Source organism: Pagrus pagrus (assembly GCF_965226575.1).
Source record: "Pagrus pagrus genome assembly, chromosome: 2".
Lineage (NCBI taxonomy): Eukaryota > Metazoa > Chordata > Actinopteri > Spariformes > Sparidae > Pagrus > Pagrus pagrus.
In genome coordinates this window covers 9,898,903-9,921,558 of record NC_140186.1, presented here as the reverse complement: position 1 = coordinate 9,921,558, position 22,656 = coordinate 9,898,903, and the positions used below count along the sequence as shown (strand labels likewise).

General features: G+C 39.9%; 2 protein-coding genes across 3 annotated transcripts in view; both read right to left on the bottom strand.

Annotated features, from left to right (window-relative positions):
- The window catches only part of fbxw7 (F-box and WD repeat domain containing 7), a 122,890-nt gene extending 118,585 nt beyond the window's left edge, over nucleotides 1-4,305 (bottom strand). The window contains exon 1 of the mRNA XM_084341071.1: nucleotides 3,807-4,305. The gene's annotated coding sequence lies outside the window, so the exon portion shown is untranslated. The remainder of the gene's footprint in view (nucleotides 1-3,806) is intronic.
- Nucleotides 4,306-10,643: 6,338 nt separating this feature from the next.
- On the bottom strand, nucleotides 10,644-20,970 carry tmem154 (transmembrane protein 154). 2 transcript variants are annotated; one of them, XM_084341877.1, is made up of 9 exons: nucleotides 20,797-20,969; nucleotides 19,838-19,963; nucleotides 17,904-17,969; nucleotides 17,689-17,769; nucleotides 17,402-17,527; nucleotides 16,590-16,644; nucleotides 14,550-14,626; nucleotides 13,987-14,029; nucleotides 10,644-11,678 (listed from the first exon to the last, which is right to left on the bottom strand). In XM_084341877.1, exons 1-8 carry the CDS (start codon nucleotides 20,891-20,893, stop codon nucleotides 13,998-14,000), a joined length of 660 nt encoding a protein of 219 aa, XP_084198003.1. In that variant the 5' UTR covers nucleotides 20,894-20,969; the 3' UTR covers nucleotides 10,644-11,678; nucleotides 13,987-13,997. The 2 variants fall into 2 exon arrangements, with proteins under 2 accessions (XP_084198003.1, XP_084198004.1); XM_084341878.1 differs by lacking the exon at nucleotides 13,987-14,029 and having other exon boundaries at nucleotides 20,797-20,970.
- Nucleotides 20,971-22,656: the final 1,686 nt, after the last annotated feature.

Genomic DNA, 22,656 nt, shown 5'->3' with positions numbered 1-22,656 from the left:
ATGTGATTGCCTCCAGAAAAAAAATCTTATCAGCTCCGCAAAATAACTGTGATTAACAAAGCATTTCTCAGCACTTAATAATGTAGGTTACAAATGTCCTATTAATCGTTTTTAATGACAAAAACCTTAGCGTAGAGCTCCTCAGACCGGTCTCGTCTCAAAGAATGCACGACACCTGAAACACTCCTCCCTATTGACATCTTTAATAACCAATCTCATTCGTCGTACCCCCCTTCATGTTTGGTCAATATGAGCTTCAAAGCCAGGAAATCTCACTGTCCATATGAGAATGGTTTGAGGAAGGCCCTGGGGTCAGTTACACAGCAACAGTCAGGAGTGTGGGAATGTGAAGCTTTCTACAAACAAAGTCTAGGATAGCCTTCATCCCTCACTCTCCAAGGCCTTGCAGCAATAATCACAGCCAGTAACAGTATTTCATCACACTGATCCATGTGAACTGAAAAGATGCCATTCCTGTCTCAGTATTGTCCGCCTATCACTGTACTTACATTCTGTAATCCTCACTTATTTATACTGCCTCAGTCATAGAGATGGAGGAGCTCATTATGGCCCACACAACATCATTCACTGAACTGAAGGGTTCAATAGTTGCTCATGGTATAAGCACTTTCAATGGGATACACAGAGGGAATTTTGACTCTAAATATTCAGTCATAGGTATCTAAAAAACTATAGCTGCTTGGCTTGTAAATATCAAACTGCCTCTTCCAACAGCACTTCAGAAGAGCTGCCGAACAGCGACCTGTTAGATGTAAGAAAAGACTAAGTCATCAATGTCATTTTGAAAATTACCATATCACATGTCTAGTTCACCTGTTCCCAAGCCTGGCTCTTTAATAGAGCCTGACCCATATTCAATTTTTGAATCATGTAGTTTTGATAAACATTCTTGTCGTTGAGCCGTGTTTTATGTGTTTTAGTTGAGACAGTTTGAAGTTAACTTTACTGAACTTAGCTGGTCACAATTCTTTATCTTTTTTTTTTCTTTCATGGCCAAAAGCAGAAGTTAAAGTGGTGGCAGCTGCTCCTGTAACTGATTGGGTTTAATGGAGAGATGACATGTCTCAAATCAATCGCAGGCCCTTGAATTGAATCAAAATCGTATTGTGGCAGACTTTATCAAGTCAACAGAAAACTGAACCAGCTGTGGTTCTTTTCTGTTGGCCCTTCTCATTTCATTGACTGATGAATAGTCAATATGGTTGTGTTTGAAACAGAAGTATGGTAGCTTGTCAGAGCTGATGAATACTAAAATAGAGTAGAGATTTTCAGTGTAAGTTGGAAACCTGTAAATGTGTCTCTGTCCCGTGTCCACACTACTTCGTCTGTTACCTCACAAAGAACCTCTCGGCAGTATGTTGCTAAAAATGAACACTGAAAAGACAAACTAACACCTATGCATAACCCTATGTGAATCAATACAACGGCACGGAAATAAATTCCACCTTTAAGCTTCACATGTTTAGCTTGTGTTGACACTGTCAGAGAGGTGGTTTTGGATTTAACTATTCATACAGAAAGTTGTTTTAAATCATCTATTGCCTTGTTGGAGTTATTGCAGATCTAATTAGAAAAAGTCAAGTATCAGTATATGGGCTGCATGTCAACAGTTGCATTCTGTGGATGTATGTGAATCTTGTGCAAAAGGAAAAGCAAATTTGCAGATGCACTTTTGTAACCTGTGTGATATGAAATGTTGCTTCAATTTCTCACCCTGAGGATGTTGTGTCAGGGCAATACTCTTATCTCACGCTGTCCTTAAAGACACCGTTTCAAATATAAAAGACACTGACAGGTAAAGTATTATCTATTACTCTTTTCTTATCACAGCTTTCTTACCGCTAAAGGTAACCTATCGTATGGAAAAGCACTTTTATAAATTATTGTAGTATATGGGGATTATTATAAGAGTGTCTTGTATGTATTTTGTTATCATAGGTTAACAAGACAGGGTAACAAATACATGGATGGATCTTAATTATTGTCATCCAACCGAATACAATTTTACTCTTGATCTATAAAACCTTTTTCAGTCTTGACTTCAGGACCAAGAGAAGATATTTCTCACCAAGGACAGTCTCAGACCTGAGAGGTCAAGAATGCACTTAACTAGCAGGTAGGGTGGGGAGGCAGTCTGGGCATTTTCCTGAGATGGAAATAAGAGCTACTAGTCTACAAGTCCTTTGAAACAAACACAGTGATGTAGGTTAAACCCTGCGCTGACGGCTGTGGCTTCTCAGTCAGTCATCATGTGTCATCTCACCTGACTTCCCAACCCGCCTCCTGATCTTGGTTAAATATGGGTTGGACACTGAACTGTCTTTTCTGTTTGGAATGGTGACTTATTTCAATGTTAATTTTGTTTCAGACTAGAAAAACAACACAAACAAAGACACCATGTGGTCAAATAAGTCTAAGTAATGTAGAGTGTATTGAACGGTCCCAGACTAGAGGCTGTGTGAATGTGCGCCGACAAAATTGGGTCAAACTCAGGTTTGAAATTAGTGCATGTTAGTACTATCTCAAGTTATATGTAACGCCTGTAAACAGCATATCTTAGTATGAGAAACAATGATAACACTTTATTGAAGTTTGCAAACGTGTCTATGCTACCTGGAGCAGTCTAATAGAGAGAAATGAACACCATATCAAGTTTCTCATCATTCTCTGGCATATGCCCAAGTGAACATTAAGTTTTGTTTCACCAAAAGTTCAACCACACTTGTTGAGGTAGCTGCCGAGAAATCAAAGGCACAGCTTTTCTGTCACCTATGGTCAGGAACCTAGATAATATTACAATCTTACAATCATGTAAACGGTGACATAACCAGGTTTCCACGCCAAACATGCATCAAAACCAGGATGGGAATCAAAAGTGAAATATTAGTTTTTACCATCCATTTATAGCAATGAGCACAGACTAAATTAAAAAAAAAAAACCTCTCTGTGTAACATGATACAATTCAACTGCTCCACAAACAGTTTCCAAAATGACAGAGTTAAAATCACCACATCTCTGAAGCCGTTTCAACAAAAACTAGATATGGTAATCTTTATGAAGACAGGATTTATCTGAGGGCTGCTGCTGCTGGGGGGTAGTCTCAGTGTAGATGAGGGACAGATTGTTGCACCTTTTCTGGTCAATGCATTTACAAGACCTGCCTTCTTTCATAGTACAAGTGCTCCAAAATCCATAAACATCCTACCGACAGCGAGCTGTCCGGTTCAACCGGCATCTGACAATAACATGTAGATTTAGCTTTAACGAGCCCGACGTCAATCAATTTAGCATGCTGCTAGTATTTGGGACATAAATCCTCGACTAACAGAGAAAAGATCATTCCACTCTTAACTTTGTGCGCTTTGCCCGAGATAAACAAAGCTCACTCTTCTCAAATTTAACGTGTTGCATGCGGACTGAACTTCTCGCACTTTGCAGCTTTTCACTTAGTTTGTGCAGCTTGTTTAAAAGCCACAGTGCTGTGAACGAAGTGAGCCAGACCGGGTACCAAACTCGGTCAGACTGGCTTAATTAGCGGTGGAGACGTTAAAACACCTTACGTCCAGCCCGTGTGAGCTCGATCCGACACCGTTAACTTCTTTCCGAGCGCTTGAAAGCTCCACATCAACACAAGTGCGATAAGTTGGCTAGCGTTAGCAATGCTAACTCGGTGAGCTAACAAGCTACTCGTTAGCTGGCTAATGCTAGGCCCGCTTCTACTGGTCCATTACTACAATATTCCCCGTTTGTGATCTTGCACTTTGTAATTGTGTAGTGTATTTACCTCAGAAGTGTTGAGATGAACAAAGACAACAGGCCTCTCCCGGTGATTCCTTCAGGTCGTGTATCCAAAGCGAGATATCCTCTGGAGCTTGAAGCTAAACGCTACACAGGGACCAATGAGGTTAAACGCTCCTTCTTTCGCTTCTTGGTTTCCCACCAGCAGCAGCAATCAGTGTTTGCATCTAACTAACAGGGGCTAGCAAGTTAGCAAGATCAGCTAACTAGCCTCTACAAGGCAACCTGCAAGCCAAGTTCGTGTAATGTTAGCTGGCTAGTAAAACGCCGCTAACGTTAGCTGCTCTGTCAGATTCACGAGACTGTTGGTCGACCCCTTGGCTCTGTTTCTGTCCTGGACGACATATGATTGCCTCCGACCATTACAAGAGGGAAAACACATCCACTGAGAGCAAACAGCGTGTCAGTTTGGGGTGATTTGCCGTTCACAGCCTCTTCAACAACCGCCAGGTTTGTTCGTCTCCTGACTCTCCACCGACTGGAGAGAATGGCTGTCGCAACATGATGATGACATCGTTTTTGTTTGCTAGTGGGCGCTCGAATGTGATGTAACACTACGCTCCCGGATGACACCATGTGAGGAAGTTATATCAATATTTGTGTCTTTACTTTCAGTTATATAACACCATGGTTCACAGACATGTTTGAATTGTGATTATAATGTTAAAACAAATCGAATAAATGAGATAAAATACAGATTTGTTCCTATAAAACATTACTGTAAAATTGCAGGAGTCAAATAAAGTAGTTATTGATGAAAAATGGGTTACATCAGTGTTAACCAAACATGAAAAAACATCTTTTTAGTCAGAAATATATTTTGAATACGTTTATAATGCATGGTGTAGATATGATATGGATGACCATTTCTGCCAATATGATTTTAAAAAGAAGATTCTCACTTTAACTAGAAACTTTCGCAAAATAATGACTTAGTATCGACCCTGCTATGATTTTTGAGGCCTTAAGTCATTATTTCAAGATACTAAGTCTTTATATCAGTAGAGTTTCTTATTATTTTAAGATACTAAGTCATTATTTTGTCAAAGATTCTCATTATTTTCAGATGCTCGTAAACACAATATGTAAGCAAGTTTCTCCCAATGTCATGAAAAAGAAGATCCGAGTCATTTTAATGAGAAACTGTCTCAAAATAATGACTTAGTATCTCAAACATCATTATTCTGCAATACTAAGTCATTACTTCGAGATACTAGGTTGTTTAGAGTAAGTTTCTCATCATGATCACGAAACAGGGTCTCTTTTTTCATCACATTGGCAGAAATGAGCTTCCATATGTCACGGCTACTGATTCAAAGGGTCTGTGTTTTTTTATTAAATAAGAAAGACGATATGCAACAGTTTTACAAACAGATGAGGATTCTCTATTGGTAGAGAGGGAAATTATAAGCAATCATGAATTCCTTTTAAGAACGCGTATGTACATTATCTTTAAACAAATCAGATAAAGATTGATCCCATTAACGTCCTTGGTATGATGTAATGTAAATGTAATGTAGAATAAAGTTTTTGGGGAAAACCCTGGGAGGAGAGGCACTCCCAGTCCAACTTCACATGATTTATCAGAAATCATGCTGGATGAAAACCTAGACCTAATTCTTTCCAGCATACTGAGCCTCATTTATTCACAGGCAAAAAAAAAGCAAGTTACCATGGATGAGTTTTCTGCTGCTGCTGCAGCTCAAGTTGGCCCTGCAGTGCCAGCCATGGTTAGTTTTGGCTCATGGTCATTTTCATGCCCTGTATCTGGATCCTCCAGGGACAGTCTGAAACCCTGAGATATCACTAAGCACCAAACATGTGATCCTGAGAAGTGTGGAATTGAGACTGGCATCTGGTCAACGAAGACTGAAAAGCAGACCCTGGAAACAAAGGACGACTGTAAATATCCTGACTTTGTTCCTAAACGCTCTCTGTAGCTGTCTGCTTTTATGGAAGCTGCTCCTGTAAGCGACTCCTCGCAGAAAAGCTCGACTCAAGGCTGGAGTTTTTCTCTATGTGTGGTTTTGGTTGTTTTGTGAAGCCAAACACCAAAATATACTGGATAATCCTGAGTGTTGCATGTGTTTATGTTCAGGGCGTAGCCAGCTGGACTTTAGAGATACTGAGATCGAATCGCAATAATTCCACAAACACACACAGATCACTTCAAAATCTTCCATAAATGTGTATATTTGTTTTTGGTGTGATCCATCACTCAGGTTTATTTTATCTTTTTTGTTTTCTTGTATTCATAAATAAACAGTTCCCAGAGCTTTCCTACATGCTTGTCCAAAAACGTGGCTCCCTGTCTTTTTGCCTTGTGACCTCCGAAAATAATGTCTGGACTAGTTTTCTTTCTCAGACATGAAATGAAAAATATATATATTTATAAACATTATATTGTGCAACAGAAGTGTTACGATTTCTAGTTACTTAAAGTATATAGTTGAATGGAATCATGTATTATGAGCACAAAGTCCTAAAAGAGTTGGTCTGACCCTTTAACCCTTTTCTGCACAAGCTATGAAAACCCCTTCTAGGCACAACGTGGGTCACAAATGAACCGTATTCATGTTAAGTCATGCATGATTGATTGTTTCTTTGCTTTATCTTTTGAAATCAAATAATTACCTCCACCAAGGACGTTATGTTGGTTGGTTTGTCTGCAGGATTTCATAAAAACTACTGAAGAGATTTCCATGAAACTTGTTTGGAGGATGAGTCTCTGCTCAGAATAGACCCCAGTAACTTTTGGTGCGCATCTGGTTTAAGAGACATATCCAGGAGATTTTCTCTTATTTTCTTTAGCATTGATGTTCAAACATTAGCTAGCTAGAATAGAATATGTCAAGTAATGGATGGCAAGGTCAAGGTAACCTTAATGTTCAAATATTGTGTGCAGTTATCTTTCACAACATTTTCTAAGGTAAAACAAAACTAGAGACCATCTTGCGGTAGAACCACAACAGCCGCGAAAGAAAAAAGTAAAAGATTTTAAAACAGATTTTTTATTATTAAAGGAGAGTTAATTAAGCTATACTGGGAATTCTGAAGGATGAAATAAATATACTTTGTCATTTTTGGCTTGTTTTGTGCATGAAAGGGTTAAGAATCCCATCATGTGTACCTTTTGATTACAAAATGCAAACCATATGCTTCAGATCTCTCAACTTCATGGGAGAGAAACACAGAGGACATGACCTCTGTGTCTTTAATAGTAGCTACAGCCCTGTTGTTGTGTGTGTTAAAGTTTAATCAAATGTTATCCAAATGGTGCAAGAGGCAGCCTTTCATAAGAGGCAGTGGAAAGTTTCACACGGTTTGAATTTGCTCATCACAACTCAACAAAGGACCAAACTCAAAACTATTGTGAAGTCTCCTGTAATGACTCTCTCTCTCTCTCTCTCTCTCTCTCTCTCTCTCTCTCTCTCTCTCTCTCTCTCCCTTCTCTCTCTCACACACACACACACACACACACACACACACACACTTTCCACTCAGAGATTGCCCAAGATCGAGTGAATGCGAAGATTGCGACAGACGGACGATGCTCCGTAACATCACAGCTCTTGAAGGCAAACAAACACGGCTGTGAAATGGAGCCGATAGAGTGTGACAGGCTGCAACAGTGCCTGCTGGGTAGACAGTGATTCAGTCTACAAAGCTCGGAAAATTCAGGGAGACGGGTCGCAGGAAATGTGATGTTATGAATGTGTCCTCTAGGCTTTTACATCACATTTCTGTGCACTGTGACAGACATGCCTTTAATCAAAATCATCAACACGCCCGTCCTCACATGGCACAGTAAATACACCACACCTGGTGTGAGACAACTTTTCGTCTTGGACAGCTGAAAAGTTTCATATGCTCATATTTCTCAGTCAATACATGAGTCAGAGTCATGTTTTATTTACATATAAACCTGTCTAGCCAGAATTTGGCACAGTGTGGAACAATGTTACCTGAGAAAAACCTACACCAGCTGCTGTGCAGCGACTCAGGGTGACAGCAAGGATTTACAGTATTTATACTTTCTCAGTGAGGTAATATTTTGTTTGCATTTGTGTTCATTCATTCATTTATTTAAACCCTTGGAGAACATGCTGCAGAAGAGCTCTCATTTATGATGCTGCCATATCACAGACATACAGTAAAGAACACACAGCTGAAATCTTTATAGAAATGAAGAAATGTAAGAAATCTGCCCATCGACTAATCCATTCACTCTCAAACTAGGGAGTTATTTCCAGGGGTCCGTGGGTGTGGAGAAAAAACGTAAAACAACATATTTTAGACTGGGGAACAGTTTTTACATTACAGTGCCTGTACCAGTGCTGTAATTTCCCCTGAGATGTTTGTTTGTGAGAGTCTCACAGATTTCTCGTTAAACGTATCTTTTTTGTTTCCACAAACATGGCTGGAAATTGTCCCGGGGTGTCACCTTTCTGAATGTTGAAATGCTATGGTTCCTCAAGTGGTTTCACACTTACAAATGTTGAAACACTGTCTCGAGGTGCGGTCACTGGTCTGGCAGCCTTCTCGCCTAACGCCACCCTCCACCTCCTGATATGAAAGTCTGGTCATAAACATGAAATGTAAACAAAATATGGCATGTTTTCACAGGCTGAGCAGTGTTAAACATGACTTGTAGACTAAAATCAATGGAGAGCTAAAGCATTATCATTAAGATTAATTGATGAATGATGAATTCTGCACCTCACCTGGAACCTAAGACAGGTGTAATGTGATCACACATAATGACAGTTCAGTCTGTGGAGCCTTCAAAGTGTTTTTTGGAGGGAAGTTTAAGAAGTGAGCATGCTGCTGCTATAATTAAGGTGAGAAAAGATCAAATCTCTCAGTTTATCTCCCAGACTCTCAGTTTATCTCAAATTTGAAATGCAACATGATAGAACAAGCCTGTAGGCACGAGGCTCCAAACAAAAGACAGGCTTGAAAAACCTGCGTAAACAGTAACTCAATATTTCCTTACAGTCGTCAGTTGTTGATCATAAAACTGTCACTGTCTAGTCATCGGACTGAGCAGCCAGACAGCCAGACATTGTGCGGTGACAGACAGAAGCTGCTGTCTGGAAATCTAATGAAAGAAAAGGAGAGAGAAAAGGAGGAGAAAATGGACCGAGAGTCTCATTTCTCATTTGTATTCATTGGTTTGTATGGATCGCCCGTCCTTGCTCCCTCGGACCTTTTTCTGCTTTGAATTCCAGCAGACATACAGAGCTCAAAGAGGAAGTCATCAGTGGATTTACAGCAGGAGACACAGAGTCTGAAGCCGAGGGTGACCTGTGACAGGAACGCAAATCAGACGCTTCATAACAGCATTCATTTATGCTAAATGTCTTGTTAATTTAAGATGAGTTCATGATTATTTTACTGTTACAAAAATGTAATGCTTTATAAACCATTTACTAAGCTGTTGTTTATTATAAAGTCGCAATTGATGTTTATAAACTTTTACGACTGCGTAATTACTGGTTTACAAAGCATTTCATTGTTTGTTAAGAGTGAAATAACTAGTTTAATTAACTATAAATGCACCATTTATTGATGATGGTTATTACAACCTGTTGTCAATGCAACTTTAAATGGTTTGTTTTGACGTGCTGGGAAAAGATTATGAGCGTACAGTCAGACCAGCGGCTCTGTGAGGCTGTCATGCTCATAAGACTATCTCAAGATGTTGATGTTATGCAGGTGAAATGTTTACCATGTTGTTCATCTGAATCTGGTGTGTTTGGTCACAATCACAGTAAGACTCCTCGCTGCAGGTGTTGCCCCTTCAAAAACGCCTGGGAAATGTCTGTTTGGGGTAAAACACCTGTGCCCTGTGCACAACCGGCCATCATGTGTAAGGCCCTGATAACACTCAGACTCATTGCTACAGGCGCAGCTGCTTCGAAAATGTTTTGGAAAGGGCAAAACAGCACTGGCGTGTTGCACTGAATAGTTGAAATCATTTCAACTTCTTAAACTGCTATACACCAAAGGAAACCAATGGTTCTGGCGATATGTCTCGGTGTGACCGGCCTCTAATTAATGGAAAAAGCAGTGCTATTACGCACCTTGTGGTTGCCGGCAAAACGATTGTTTTCCGATGGTATGTGGTAACTAGTTTGCGCTCGTTGCATTTTTCAAGTGGTTTTTAAAAGCTTTAATATTTCCAAGCAAACTCACAGGCACACCACGTTATCTTGGCCAAAACATGCTTTTCCAGGGCATTCATGAAGCAACTGTGAATATAGCGACGACTCTGTGTGATCGGGGCCTTAAAACTTCTAAAAAACGCTAGAAAAACGTGACAGTGGCACATGAAGGAGTCCACAGCAGGCAAACTATACTATATGAAAACAATGATTTTGCAGGTGAGATGTTTTTGTAGTGATGTGTTTCCCTTGTGGAAGCATGCTAAAATGCTCATTAGCATTCAGCAAGTAGCTAAAGCTTAGTTTTTCAGGTATGTGGTGTTAAACCAAGGTCAAATTTTGACCTGATGAAGGAGCTACATGGAAAGTAAAAGGATCACCAAAGTTATGAATTCATCCTTAGGGAGACATGACAAATATCTAGGCAATCCATCGAATAACAAGTCAAGACTTTTCACTCAAAATCATAAATGTCAGCCTCAGTGTAACACCAAAGGAAATATCTGGGGATCGCCAAAGTTGTTAGGATTCATCCTCTGGGAACCATGAATGTCTGTACAAAGTGTTGAAGCAATCCACCCATCCAATCCGATCGATTCATTCAGTCCGAATCACCATCCTGAGAGCAACATCGCTTAAAATGTCATAACACATCATCGTTTTTATTCATTCAACTTTTATTCAAAGCTTCATCAGCAAAACAACAAAACTACAGCTTTGTAGGAAATATTTACAAAAAGGCTTTCTTTGAAAATAACATCTTTTGGTATACTATATTCTCATATTTACAGTGCAAGATACTGCAAAATACTGACTGACACGTTCAAAGTTGCACTCACATTTAGATCAGTGTGACGACTGCTCAGATTCAAACACTTATGAGCCATAACCGGAGACAAAACATCTGAAGAGCATCTGCAGACACAAAATATTCAGTCAGAGAGTCATTATCTACGGTGAGATGAAAATCTTATCAGTAGCAGCTTTTAGAAAGCTGTTTCGGACACAGGCGATAATTCATCAAAAGACTCGGAAATAGAATCCAACTGATTTCACACTCAGAGATTTCAGTGTCTGAATAAAAATACTTTAAACCTCATCCAGCTCTGCAGAGGCATGAAAAGGAGTGGCCTGCTCTGTCATGCATGCCTTCAATCTTCAACAGGATATTTCCCCATTAAAACCTGCAGCTGGAGGGAGTCACATAGTGTAATACAACAAAGAGGCTTTCAGCTGAAGTGAGGCCATCAGCAGAGACTATGAACATTGATATCTGTGAGGCCTAATGTGCTTCAAAACTACCACACGCTCTTTAACAGTACGACTCTGCAGAGAGGGGATTGTTTGGAAGCCGCAGTGAGATGTTTTTTAAGGTTTTATCTTAATACTTTTCACTCTGGCTGTTTTAATGATGTGAATTTAGCAGTTTAACAGTTCGACAATACGATCGAAACAGGCGAAGCTCGAGAGAAACACTGATCATTTTCATAACAAAAGAGCCGCAAGGTGCAGAGGAAACAAGGATTTGACTGTAAAGGTATTGAGAAATGTGTTCGTGAGTGTCCTTTAAGTGTTGTGATGTTGTCTCCTGTGGTCACATGTGTTGCTGCGTTATTGTAGAAAGGTCAGAAGTTGGCAACAGTGCATTGCTGACTGTGTCCTTGCATACCGGGAGAGCGTCCTTTGTTAACCTGCAGGAGAGAAAAGAGAGGCGACAGTGTCAGAGTCAGAGACGGGGACAGAGAGGTCATTCCTTCATAATCTCTGAACTCTGGGGATATCAACGATCCACACTTGAAATGATGAAAGCACTTGCAAATGGCATTGTAGCACAAAATGTAAACCATACTTTGGTTTTTCATTTTTACGTTAGATTTCAGTAAACGTTTCGTTCTTTTAACAAAATGAACCGAAACACTGATAAAGAGGACGATCCTGGGCCGATAATAATCACGATAAATATGAAACCAAATTAAAATCTCTAAACTACAAAGATATCAGGTTTGAACTGAATCAAACGCTAAAACTAAGCGTGTTTACTAAATATTTAGTCACTTTTTTCAAATGTAATCTGGGCTGATTATAGTTACTTATGGTTTTACTCCGATTACATGTAAGCCGTTACCACCCGATTCTGCACATCATCAGCCTGCACACAAACAAACGTCTGTTGGTCGGCCACACCGCATCAAGAAATAACCACAAGGGCCTGAACAAACTCCAACAACAAAACGAGCCACGACACAGCCTATACTTTCACTTGTTATCACCGTACACTCACTGAGCAGAGATACACTCTGCACACCAACGTCCCAAACACAAATCAATAAGTGTTATGTCAGAGTGTTGGTCAGCTCATCTGTGACATAAGCTCTGCTGTGGTCTCGTGTGGTTTAAAACGTTTTCTTGCAGAACTTTGAATGTCTTGAAAATTTTTTCCTGCTTTTCTGTGAATATTGAGCTACTTTTTTGTGTTAAATGCTCAAAGCTGCACTTTTTATACGAGCAAAGGGTTAAATGATTATTTGTCAGGTATAAAGGTTCACTCGTGGCAGCAAACCCACAGAGAACAGTTACTTAACAAAGGTTCCTCTCGGCTGTACGTGGAGTTTTGGCATCTTTCAGCTCATTGTTTTGGTTTTGTGGCCCACAACTTTTCTATTTCAGTTCACTCTCACTGCTCTCGTCAACCTCGTTTCCAGCTGCAGCAGACAGCTGTTCTCAGCACCAAAAAAAGCTCAGATAAGTCCACCGCTCAGTGCCTTGCCCAGCTCTAAATGTAGACAGATAATGAGATAGTGTTAACGTGCTGTCGTTCAGCACCATTTTTCTTAATTTTGGTTCGAGCCAACTTTTCTAACCACTTTCACCAAACCACCAATTTTTCTTTTTAGAGTGAATCTACTCACTTCTTCCAGTGAAAAGTTAAATGGTTGCTTAACTTGCTTTTGTTCAACACTGTGTATGCATTCCTCTCTTTAATTTGATCCACTGTTGTGTTGAAGTTACTGTGGAGTTTCACAGGTCTGACAAACAGGCCACAGCTGCTGCTGCAGTAGATGGCATCACATTGTGCAACCGCAGCAGCAGCAGCAGCAGCAGCGGCAGCAGCAGTAACATTACATTTAAGCCTGTTTTGGGATCTCTTGTGTAACCCGGTGTGTACAGAGTGCCTCTGTGCTGAATGAAAGTACCCTCTAACCCTTGCACAGCTTTGGAAATAAAATCCTGAGAAAAAGCAGCGTGTAGATGACGTTGGTCAACAGTTGGTTGATTGGACCTTGACCTCGCCTTCCCAGCCAGTCTTCCAGTAAGGAGACTATCCCAGGGTTAAGTTGCGCCACACTTCCATGCATGCCTGTTGTAATCACTAACAGATGTTAGGAGTGTTTGTGCTTTCAAGCCGGTCTATGTGTAATGACGAGAGGGTCACAGTTCATCGGTCACAGATATACTGAAACCAGCTGGTGCATCAAAACAAACAGAGGCTGGCAGAGAAAAGGAATCTGTTTGGAAAGGCTTAAAGTCGACTGTTGATCTGTGTTGGGTAGCTGTGTTGTGTATATTAAGTTCATTGTAATGCCACTGTGGGCAAACAGATAATGACATTATTATTTTGAGTGTATTCACAGTGAGATAGTTCATTAGGTTGTATTGACACATGCAGGAACGACACTTAATGATGAATTGTTTACGGTTTACTGCTCGCTGTGACATAGAGACTGTTGCCAAATGAACTCTCAGTGTTTACAGAAACGAGATTAAAGGATAAGTTCACGCTGAAATGGAAATGCAGTCACATTATTTTATGAATTCATATTTGTTTGGATATCTTAAAACAGCATTATAGAGTGGAAAGGAAAGAAATCACACACTTCCAGGTATATTATTACTAAAAGGTTATGAGAACAGCTGTCTGATCATGGCAAAACATTAAAAATAAACTCTGTATGTATTCATAAACCAATAATATATTTGACAAGTGTAAAGTCTGCTCACCATAAATAGATTCATGCAAGTTTAGAGTCCTCTGCAGCCTCATCTAGGATAAACAAACCAACGAACAAACATGTGAAATTACTAATATATTCATTGCGCTCTCACCATTCTGATTTTTATGGTCATAGGAATGTTGCAAACTCATCTTCAAGTCTGAACACATGTACAGTTTTTGCAAAAAAAATGTAATGAACTGAGATCAGACATTGGGCTCGGTCTCAACAATTAAAGCAACAGTGGCCTCTGCTGGACAACCTGCCCCATTTAATCTCACTGTTAAAAACGTTTCCTTTTTTCTACTTTTTGATGCTTTGTCTCTGTGTTTCATCTCAGAACAGACCGTCAGTCACAAAGGACTTCACGTAGCAGTCTCAGTAGAACAAATGGTACACTGGGTAACATCCTGTCAACTATAATTAGGCCTACGACTCTCACTGTTTCACTTCCTAACACACCACATCGTAAAAAGAGAATAGATAAAAAGATTATATGTATTTCTACAAAAGATAATAGGTGACAATATGAGAAAAAAATAACTGTGAATGATTACAGTAGACACCTACCGTCCTTTTTCATCCACTGGTCCAACTCCTCCATCTCTAGCTCCAGTACAGAGGGCACGTCTTCTTCAAACATGGGCCTGGAGGAGACAAAGTGTTTCGGAAGCAGTTTAATTGACATGTTACAGCCGCCATTTTGTCTGATCTGTGAGCAAAAACAAATAATTAAAGACATCTATCGGCCTATCTGCTTCACAAATGCCTTTGAGCTGTATTTGTAGGGGATCTTTTTATTAATGCTGTTATTTTTCATTAGGTCTTGTTTCTTTGTCACAAATACATTTTTACACAGGACTTAATTTGTTTGACCTCCCAGACCTACAGTGGGACTCGCAGCTGTTTGATTGGTTTGATTGGATAATTCATTCTGTAAATGAATTTAGTTTAGTATTTAATGTTCTCTAGTCATTATTCTCCATTTAAGTTACTTTAAAATCACTGTTGGATTCATTTTAAATCAGATTTTCTTCAAAATTAACCTTGATGCTTTGGCCATTCTGTGTTTTATCATAGTCGTGCCAATAAAGCTATTTGAATCTGAATTTGAGAGAGAGCGGTCAGTCGCTGGCATGTGGTTTAATGATTTTTGCTGTCTGAATATTTTGGCGTACAATTACTGCAAGCCCCACAAGTAAGTCGGTGTTTGTACAGTGAAATGGTGAAACGAGTGTAGTTAGTTTAGGAGGTGGTTGTAAATGAAACTCTCGGCCCTACTTCCATTTCCCCCTCATTGTAGCCATCCACAAACAGAGGGGAAATGAGAGGGAGGTTGCTGCAAATGACACAGCTGTTTCTACATGCATTTCCCTGCTGAATGCTCTGATTGATAAACACAGCCGACATAAGCAACGCTCTGTTTGTGATGATGGTTTTGTTTTTGTTTGGTTTTGACAGCCTGCACCAAGGCGTTGTCCAATGTGCTGTGACTTTTTCTCCCCCCCTGACTCCAGAGAACAGCGTCCTCTCTGTGCTCCAGGACCTCCTGGTTTACAGATTAAGTACTGTTTTTTACTAACGCCTGTCTTAAACGTTTACTCAAATTTATTTTTATTTTTTGCCTAACTCTATGTCCTTTTTATGTTGCTCAAGGACAGGCTCTAGAAGACCGACTTTTGTATTATTATATTTATACTGTTATGCTATTTCTATTGTGATACGTGCACCTTTTAATTGATATATGAAGTTTTTCCTATATATGATGTTTTAAAAAATTGTTTTTTTGTTTTTTTCACCCTACGTATTTGAACTGTCTGATTCAGGAGTGTTTCATTTATTAATGTGACTTTATTGGTCCAGGTGTGTGTGGTGGTATTTTGAGTGACGTCTGTCTGTGATGTGACCTGATTGGTCCGCATGGCTCTACCAAGATGGTCCCCTCTATTGTTGTGTAAGATAACCTGCTGAAGGTCTTTGTACTGAAATGTTCTTATTCAAATTCATTCTTGATTGCAAGTGAGTTTTTGTCACACATGTTGATCCACAGGCGTGCAAATGTTTTACTGTGTGCAGCTCTCTGCATAGCAGAGAAAAAAATACCGCTGGAGAAAGACATTTACCCACAAGATATGACTTTAACATAACTCTTGTTCTTGTATGCATACAAAATCCAAACCTCCTGTTGCACAAAGGTCGTGTTTTTCAAACAGGAAATTGCACACTGAGCATGAATTCTTACAAAGCGTTAGACATTAATGCAACAAATTGTAACTTCCTGAAAAAGGACAGTAGGTTTTTGCACCATGTTTTTTTATCTGTGGTCTCAACATCTTTAAAAATAAGGGCTTGCACTCAGTGATTTTTCGAGATTCAAATAAGGGTTGAATGAATTAATGAATGGTTGTCGAGTCTCATCTCAACCTGAGACGCCAACTCAAAGTGTCATCTGAAACTGACGCTCAACAATCAAATATCTTTCTCCAGGAAATGACCTTTTGCTGCTTTATGATGCCGTAAATGTTTTTCAAGGGAAGCATTTTACACCATCACCAACAGTTCTTCAAATTAGGAGCTGTAGGAAAACATATTTAAAATCTCAATACTTACATCGGCACCTTCTCCGTACTGGACCCATCCAGATATGGATCCTCTTTGTTTAGCTCTGTGAGATAAGATCAAGCGACACAGATAATGTTAATACTATTTATCAAGTTTTCAGACCTTAATTTGAAAATGTTGTGACAGTTTAGTCGAATTTGAGGTTTCAAAGCAAAAACTCACTCCCATTTTGAACATAACTGTTTCTAACTGTGATCTGTTGTTGGTTTGTTTGTTTTCTCGTTAATAATTGTAATTGGTTTTAATCTGTTTTAAAAGTGCAAGATGTAAGAATTCGCCACCAGTTGAATTCATACTCAAAACAAATAGGGGGCAGCATATAACCAGAGCTACCTGCTAACTGCTGCCAACTGTGCTACCTAGCTGCCGTTTGCTAGTTAGCTCAGTTAGCCCTGCAGCTAGCGGTCTGGATGGGAGCTCGGATGACAAGGGAACTGTTAGTGTTTACACTGCCAGCTCAGGGGCTTTGGACCAGGACGGGCTGTGGCTAGCTGGTTAGCATGCTAACTTCAGTATCTAACTTCAGTAAAGTTGAATTTTTCAGTCTTATTCCCAACTCATCCAAAAACTGACGCTTTGGGATGCCTGCTGATCTGACCTACGATGCCAAAGCGTCAGTATTTGACAAGTTGGAAATAAGAGACTAAAATCAACTGGTCTTACAAATAAGACCTTTATTTTTGGTGGAAAATATTCCAACACCGTGGATGAGGGTGAAATATTAATAATAATAATGAGTTTTGCTTTCTGTTTGTTGTGATTTGGGTGAACTAAACATTACACTCTTGTGATGGACATACCTTGACTTCTCGCTTTGTTGTTCCACCTGCGGTTGATGAAAATGCCGCACACTATCATTCCGATGATCACCACCACCAGCACCACAGGGATGAGGATGATGATGGGACTCAAACCCTCCCCTGGGTCTGCTCGTGTGGAGATTAGACTCACATCAGTCTTCAGATTTGTCACTTGTATAATAAATGTGTCTTACTGCATTTTTGTTCTTATTCTCTTGTCATTTGATTAATACGAGGAGTAAATGACTTCAAATCAGTATGATTGGGTAATGATTGGTCTGACATACCATCTGTGGGGGATTCATTCTCTCCTGAGCCATAGCCTGAGCCTGAGCCTGAGTCAGGTTCTGCTGCTGTGGTGACGTCCTCTGGAAACAACATCAGACAAAATATTAGAGGTTTTTTGCTGAAATCTGTCGTTAAGTACTGATTAATGTCCTGTCTTCTTCTTTCAACTACATCCTGGGCCATAACACGTGACATGTAGGTGTTGTGGACCAACCTGGGAGGACTTCGTCTAAGGGCAGGGCTGGTGATGAGCTGGTCTGAGGATCTGTTGGAGGCAGCTCTACAAACAGAGAGCACAGAGCGCACAACATCATGACGCTGACGTCTACAGTGAGTAATACTCATGAGTTTTAAAGTGCTGATTCATCGTACAGGGCCAAAAGTATGTATAAGGTAGTATAGTATCAGGTTCAGGCATGAAAGTAATAGACATAAACAACACTTTTTAACAAGATTGCGAGGGAAATAGTACAAAATTTCCAGAGGTCCAAAGGTCCAGAGGCAGAAGAAGTACTCAGATCCTTCACTTAAGTAAAAATACCAACATGTATCATCAACAAAATATGCTATTTCTGGAGAGAGATTAAATCTGTGACTGATATGTTAATACATGTGACATTATTAGAGTGTTTATACTGGTGCAACAATGTGAAGAAGCATTTTTACTGGTTGAGCTGGAGCTACTTTAAACAACTCAAGGAAAAATACATTTGCAACACTTGTAGATAAAACATGATAAAGTGCTCTCTAAGGTGCCCTTCTAGTGGACAAATGGTGGTGAAGTGCCGTCTCTTCACTATAAATAGGTCAGGACTTTCTGTGGGCTGGTGCCCTATTTATTTTTTTCGTCCCTTGCCCCTCAAACAGCATTGCACCACAGCTTTGCAACATACATTTTTGTTGAATTTTTTTACTTTTCTTGAATCTTTTGAGGATTTTTCATATATAAGTTCAGTGAGACACCCGATTTAGAAAACTGCAAACATCTTAAATCTAACATGGGACAAGGAGCCCCAGCTATACATGTTTTTGTCACAAGCTGACTGGGACCACCTTCAGAATCCATTGTGTTTTATAAGCTCGTAAGTTTTTTTTTTGTTTTTTTTTATGTAAAAGCTTAATCTGAAAAGTAACTAGTAACTGTAAAACAATCATAGTTATGTAAAAAGTACAATATTTCCTGTTAATAGAGTGGAAGTATGAAGTACAGTAAAGCACAACTACCTAAAACTGTACTTGAAGGATACGTTCTCTCAAAAATGAAATTTCAGTCATTATCTACTCGCTCTCATGCCGATTGGAAAGGCCGGTGAGGTTTTGTAGTCCACAACATATTTCTGGAGCTTCACAGCAAAACAGTGTTGCAGCATTCTTCTAAACAACTGAAGTTCCTGGACTGTTTTTTTTTGGGAGTAGATAAAGATGTTTCGTAACGTAACCAGATCCCAAATTGATTTAAAAAGATGTTACTTACACCCTCAACATCCAGTCGAGCTTGTGCACCCACTTCGGACGGGGTTGCGCGCTAAGACTTTTAGCTTTGCAGCTACAGTGAAGATTTTGGCTTTAAAAAGGGGTGTAAATATCATCTTTCCAAATCACTCAGGAGTCTCACGGCTCTATGGAGCTACTTTAAGTTTCTTGGAGGTTGTTTTTGATGTTATAAATAAATATATAAAACAAGTTCCCATTTACTTCAGCTGCATTGGAGAATGCTTCAACGCTGTTTTGCTGTGAAGCTCCAGAAATGTTTCGTGGATTATGAAACTTCACCTAACTTTCTATCAGCATGCAGGTGAGCAGATAATAACTGTATTTCCATTTTTGGGAGCACTGATCCTCTAAGTAACAATGCTCAGTTACCTCCTCCACTGCTTCACTGATATTGGATTTTTAGGTTATGTTGCCTGATAACATCGCTATCATCATCATCATCATCATCATTATCAGGTGCATCTGTGTCAATGTTGATTAATCTACTTTGTTCTTTTCAAAATAAAAGATAAATTAGACCAAATTAATGAGACTTTTTACTTTAAAATAAACAAAATGATTTTAACTGGAGCTAGTGGGTCTTTCCCAAACCATGAACACCCGTCCACCTACTTTTGGCCACATGGTGAAGTGAGTTTATCGTTCATGTCTCACCTGTGGTCTGTGTCTCCCCAGTATCTCCTGATACTTCTGGGGCACCTGTCTCCTCTGGTCCTCCTTCTCCTGGTACTGCATCCTCTGGCACTTCACCAACGTCACCATCTTCGTCTTGACATAGCACTGCAGTTCAAAAGCTCTCATTACTTTACATCATGTCACTGTCATAATATGTTGAAAAGGTATACGTGTGCTGCCTTCACAGTCAAAGTGAAACCCACAACGTGAAAGAGGACAGTTATTTCTGCAGGGATCTTGTGAGCCTAGTTTCTAAAACAAGCGTGCAGCAGAGCAGAACAACTGTCAGAGTCAGATCGTACAGGAAATCAAGACTTCCGTGAACATGATTTCAAGCCGTTGTTGCAAAAATACAGACTGTTGCAAAATTCACCTATTGGACAGCGAGGAGGAGGTGGAGATGATTCGACACATGTTGAGCAATTTGTTCCCGACAGAGCTTTGTCACGACGAGGAAAATGTTTCTTTTGCTTGAGAAACAACTTTACACAAAAGAGAAATGTCAGATTATAGAATATTAATAGATTATGGGGGTTACTGTCCGTTTTCACGTTTTTTTTGTCTTGTTTTTAGCTTTGAAAATCTTTAATTTTTGATTTGAGGAATTTAGTTTCTAAACATGGCATAGTTTTGACAAAAAGTGGGGTTAAGTAAGACAAGACCAAACTGGAACACTGATTTTAGTACTTCGGGTCCTCAAGTCACGTCATTTAATCTATCAGCTCTGTCTGGGGTGTGTATAAATTCATTTTAAAGAGACAAAAGTTCTTACATTTTCTCAATGTAGTGAATAAACACCCTTTACTTCCAATCGAGAAGTTACACTCGAGTTCACAAAGTCAAAAAAAGTAGACTAAAGGACGCAGGAGAAAGCAGGGAGGAGGCAGGAAAGTGAAAAGCGCTACTGTGTCTTAAACAAACTAATCTTCCAGTCTTACCTGTCCCAGTCAGAGCGTTCAGCAGCAGCAGCAGCAGAAGAAACAGGGGGGTCTTCACTCGGGGGCCTCTCATGCTACCAGGCCAAGAAGCAGACATAGTGCCATTGTGTGCCCGCTTTCTTCTCTACTGTCACAGCATCACACTTCCTGATCTGACTTAACATGTTAAATGGAAGGAAAAGAAAAAAAAAAAACACACACACACACCCTCAGACTCACTCAGATAACTCACTCGGATGTGATGCAATCAACTGTGTGTGCTTGTTGCCACAAGTCTGACGGCTCCTCAGCTGCAGTACAATCACATTCCTGCCGGGTAGGTATGCAGCTCTACAGTGAGTGAGAAGGGGGAAGCTGAACAAACTTTCAGGGAAGCAAAAAAAAACCCCACAAAAATAAAAACTATTTGTATGAGCTCAGTGAGTGCCAGCTGGTCGGGTATCTCTGGAGAAAATTGTTAGCTCTGTGAGCTGCTGTTTAAAATGACGCCGAGGCTGAGCATTTGTTTGTCAGTCGGCTTCTTGATACGAGCTCGGGCAGGATCTGGAGTCGCTCGTCTGTGGTGAAACAATCATGAATGTGAGGGTCATGCTGTTATGATTATCTCTGGCTGAAGGCTGGTGGCCTACTTTAACAAGACTCGACAATCTTGTCTTCAGTAGCAGAGACACGGTGGTTTTAACTTTCGTGGCCGGGGTTTGTGATTTCTATCAACTGTGAATATTATCAGTTCATCACAAATGGCCTTAAAGCACATATCATGCCACTTCCTCTTCACACTGGTAGTCATTTCTCAGAAGCCTGGGGGGGGTTGGGCAATAGTTATGGATTCTTACATGAGAAAATATCAGGCGTAAGGGTGAAGTAAGCTGTGAGAACAAAATCAGTTTCTTTTAAAATAGTTAGATATATAGATATAACTTCAATATCACTAACATACAACAGGGGTATTCAACTTGCTTTGTCCAGGGGCCACTTTCACAAAATGACAGGCCAGTTGATGAAGATGAAAGATAAAATGGATAAACATTAAAAAAATCTTTTTTTGAAAGTGATAAATTAATATAAAGATAAATAAATTATTTGACTGGATTTAGTAGCTGCAACTGCATTTTAGTTTTTCAAAGTGGATCGACGTACCAACATGAGCATCTGGAGCTGCTAATATGACCAAAAATAAGCCCATTATTAAATTCTCAGCAGATCAAGTCTGTCCTTATAAATGCTCATAAGTTGTTATAACAAGGCTGTTAATCACTGAGTATGCAGTTTTAAATAAGACGTTATTTCAGGGATTTAGTTCCAGCAGCTCTAGTCTAAAAATTAATGGTCCAACCAGTCAGGAGGATTTATCACAACCTGGCAACCTTAAAAAGTTACTTCTTGTTATTGGTTCATCACTGACCTACAAATGATTTATTAACAATTGATGAAGCCATTGTATGTCTTGTTAGAAAGTGCCATCAAAATGATTTATATTTCGGACCTTGATAACAGCCGTTAAGAAAACAGGCTCCTTTTAGAAGCTGGAGCCACTTTGCCAAATGGAAAAATGTCTCAGCGTCTGTCTGTCCAATTAAGACTTTATCACAAATATGTTTCCCTCAGGATTCACATACTCAGACCACCGACTGAATAAAGTGGTGGACAGAGCCTCCGTTACGTCACCCACAGGTTTCTGAAGAGCCAGAATGAAGCGCACAGTGGTTGGTAAAGGCCGTCGCCATCTTGGCTCTGACTTTGTTTGAACGTGGGTGGAGCTGATGAAGCCTGGTCGCTGAAACACGCCCAGCTAGCTGGAAGCTACCCAGCTGGCTAAGGCTAACAAGCGGGCTGTGTTCAAACAGTGAATCAGCTTGT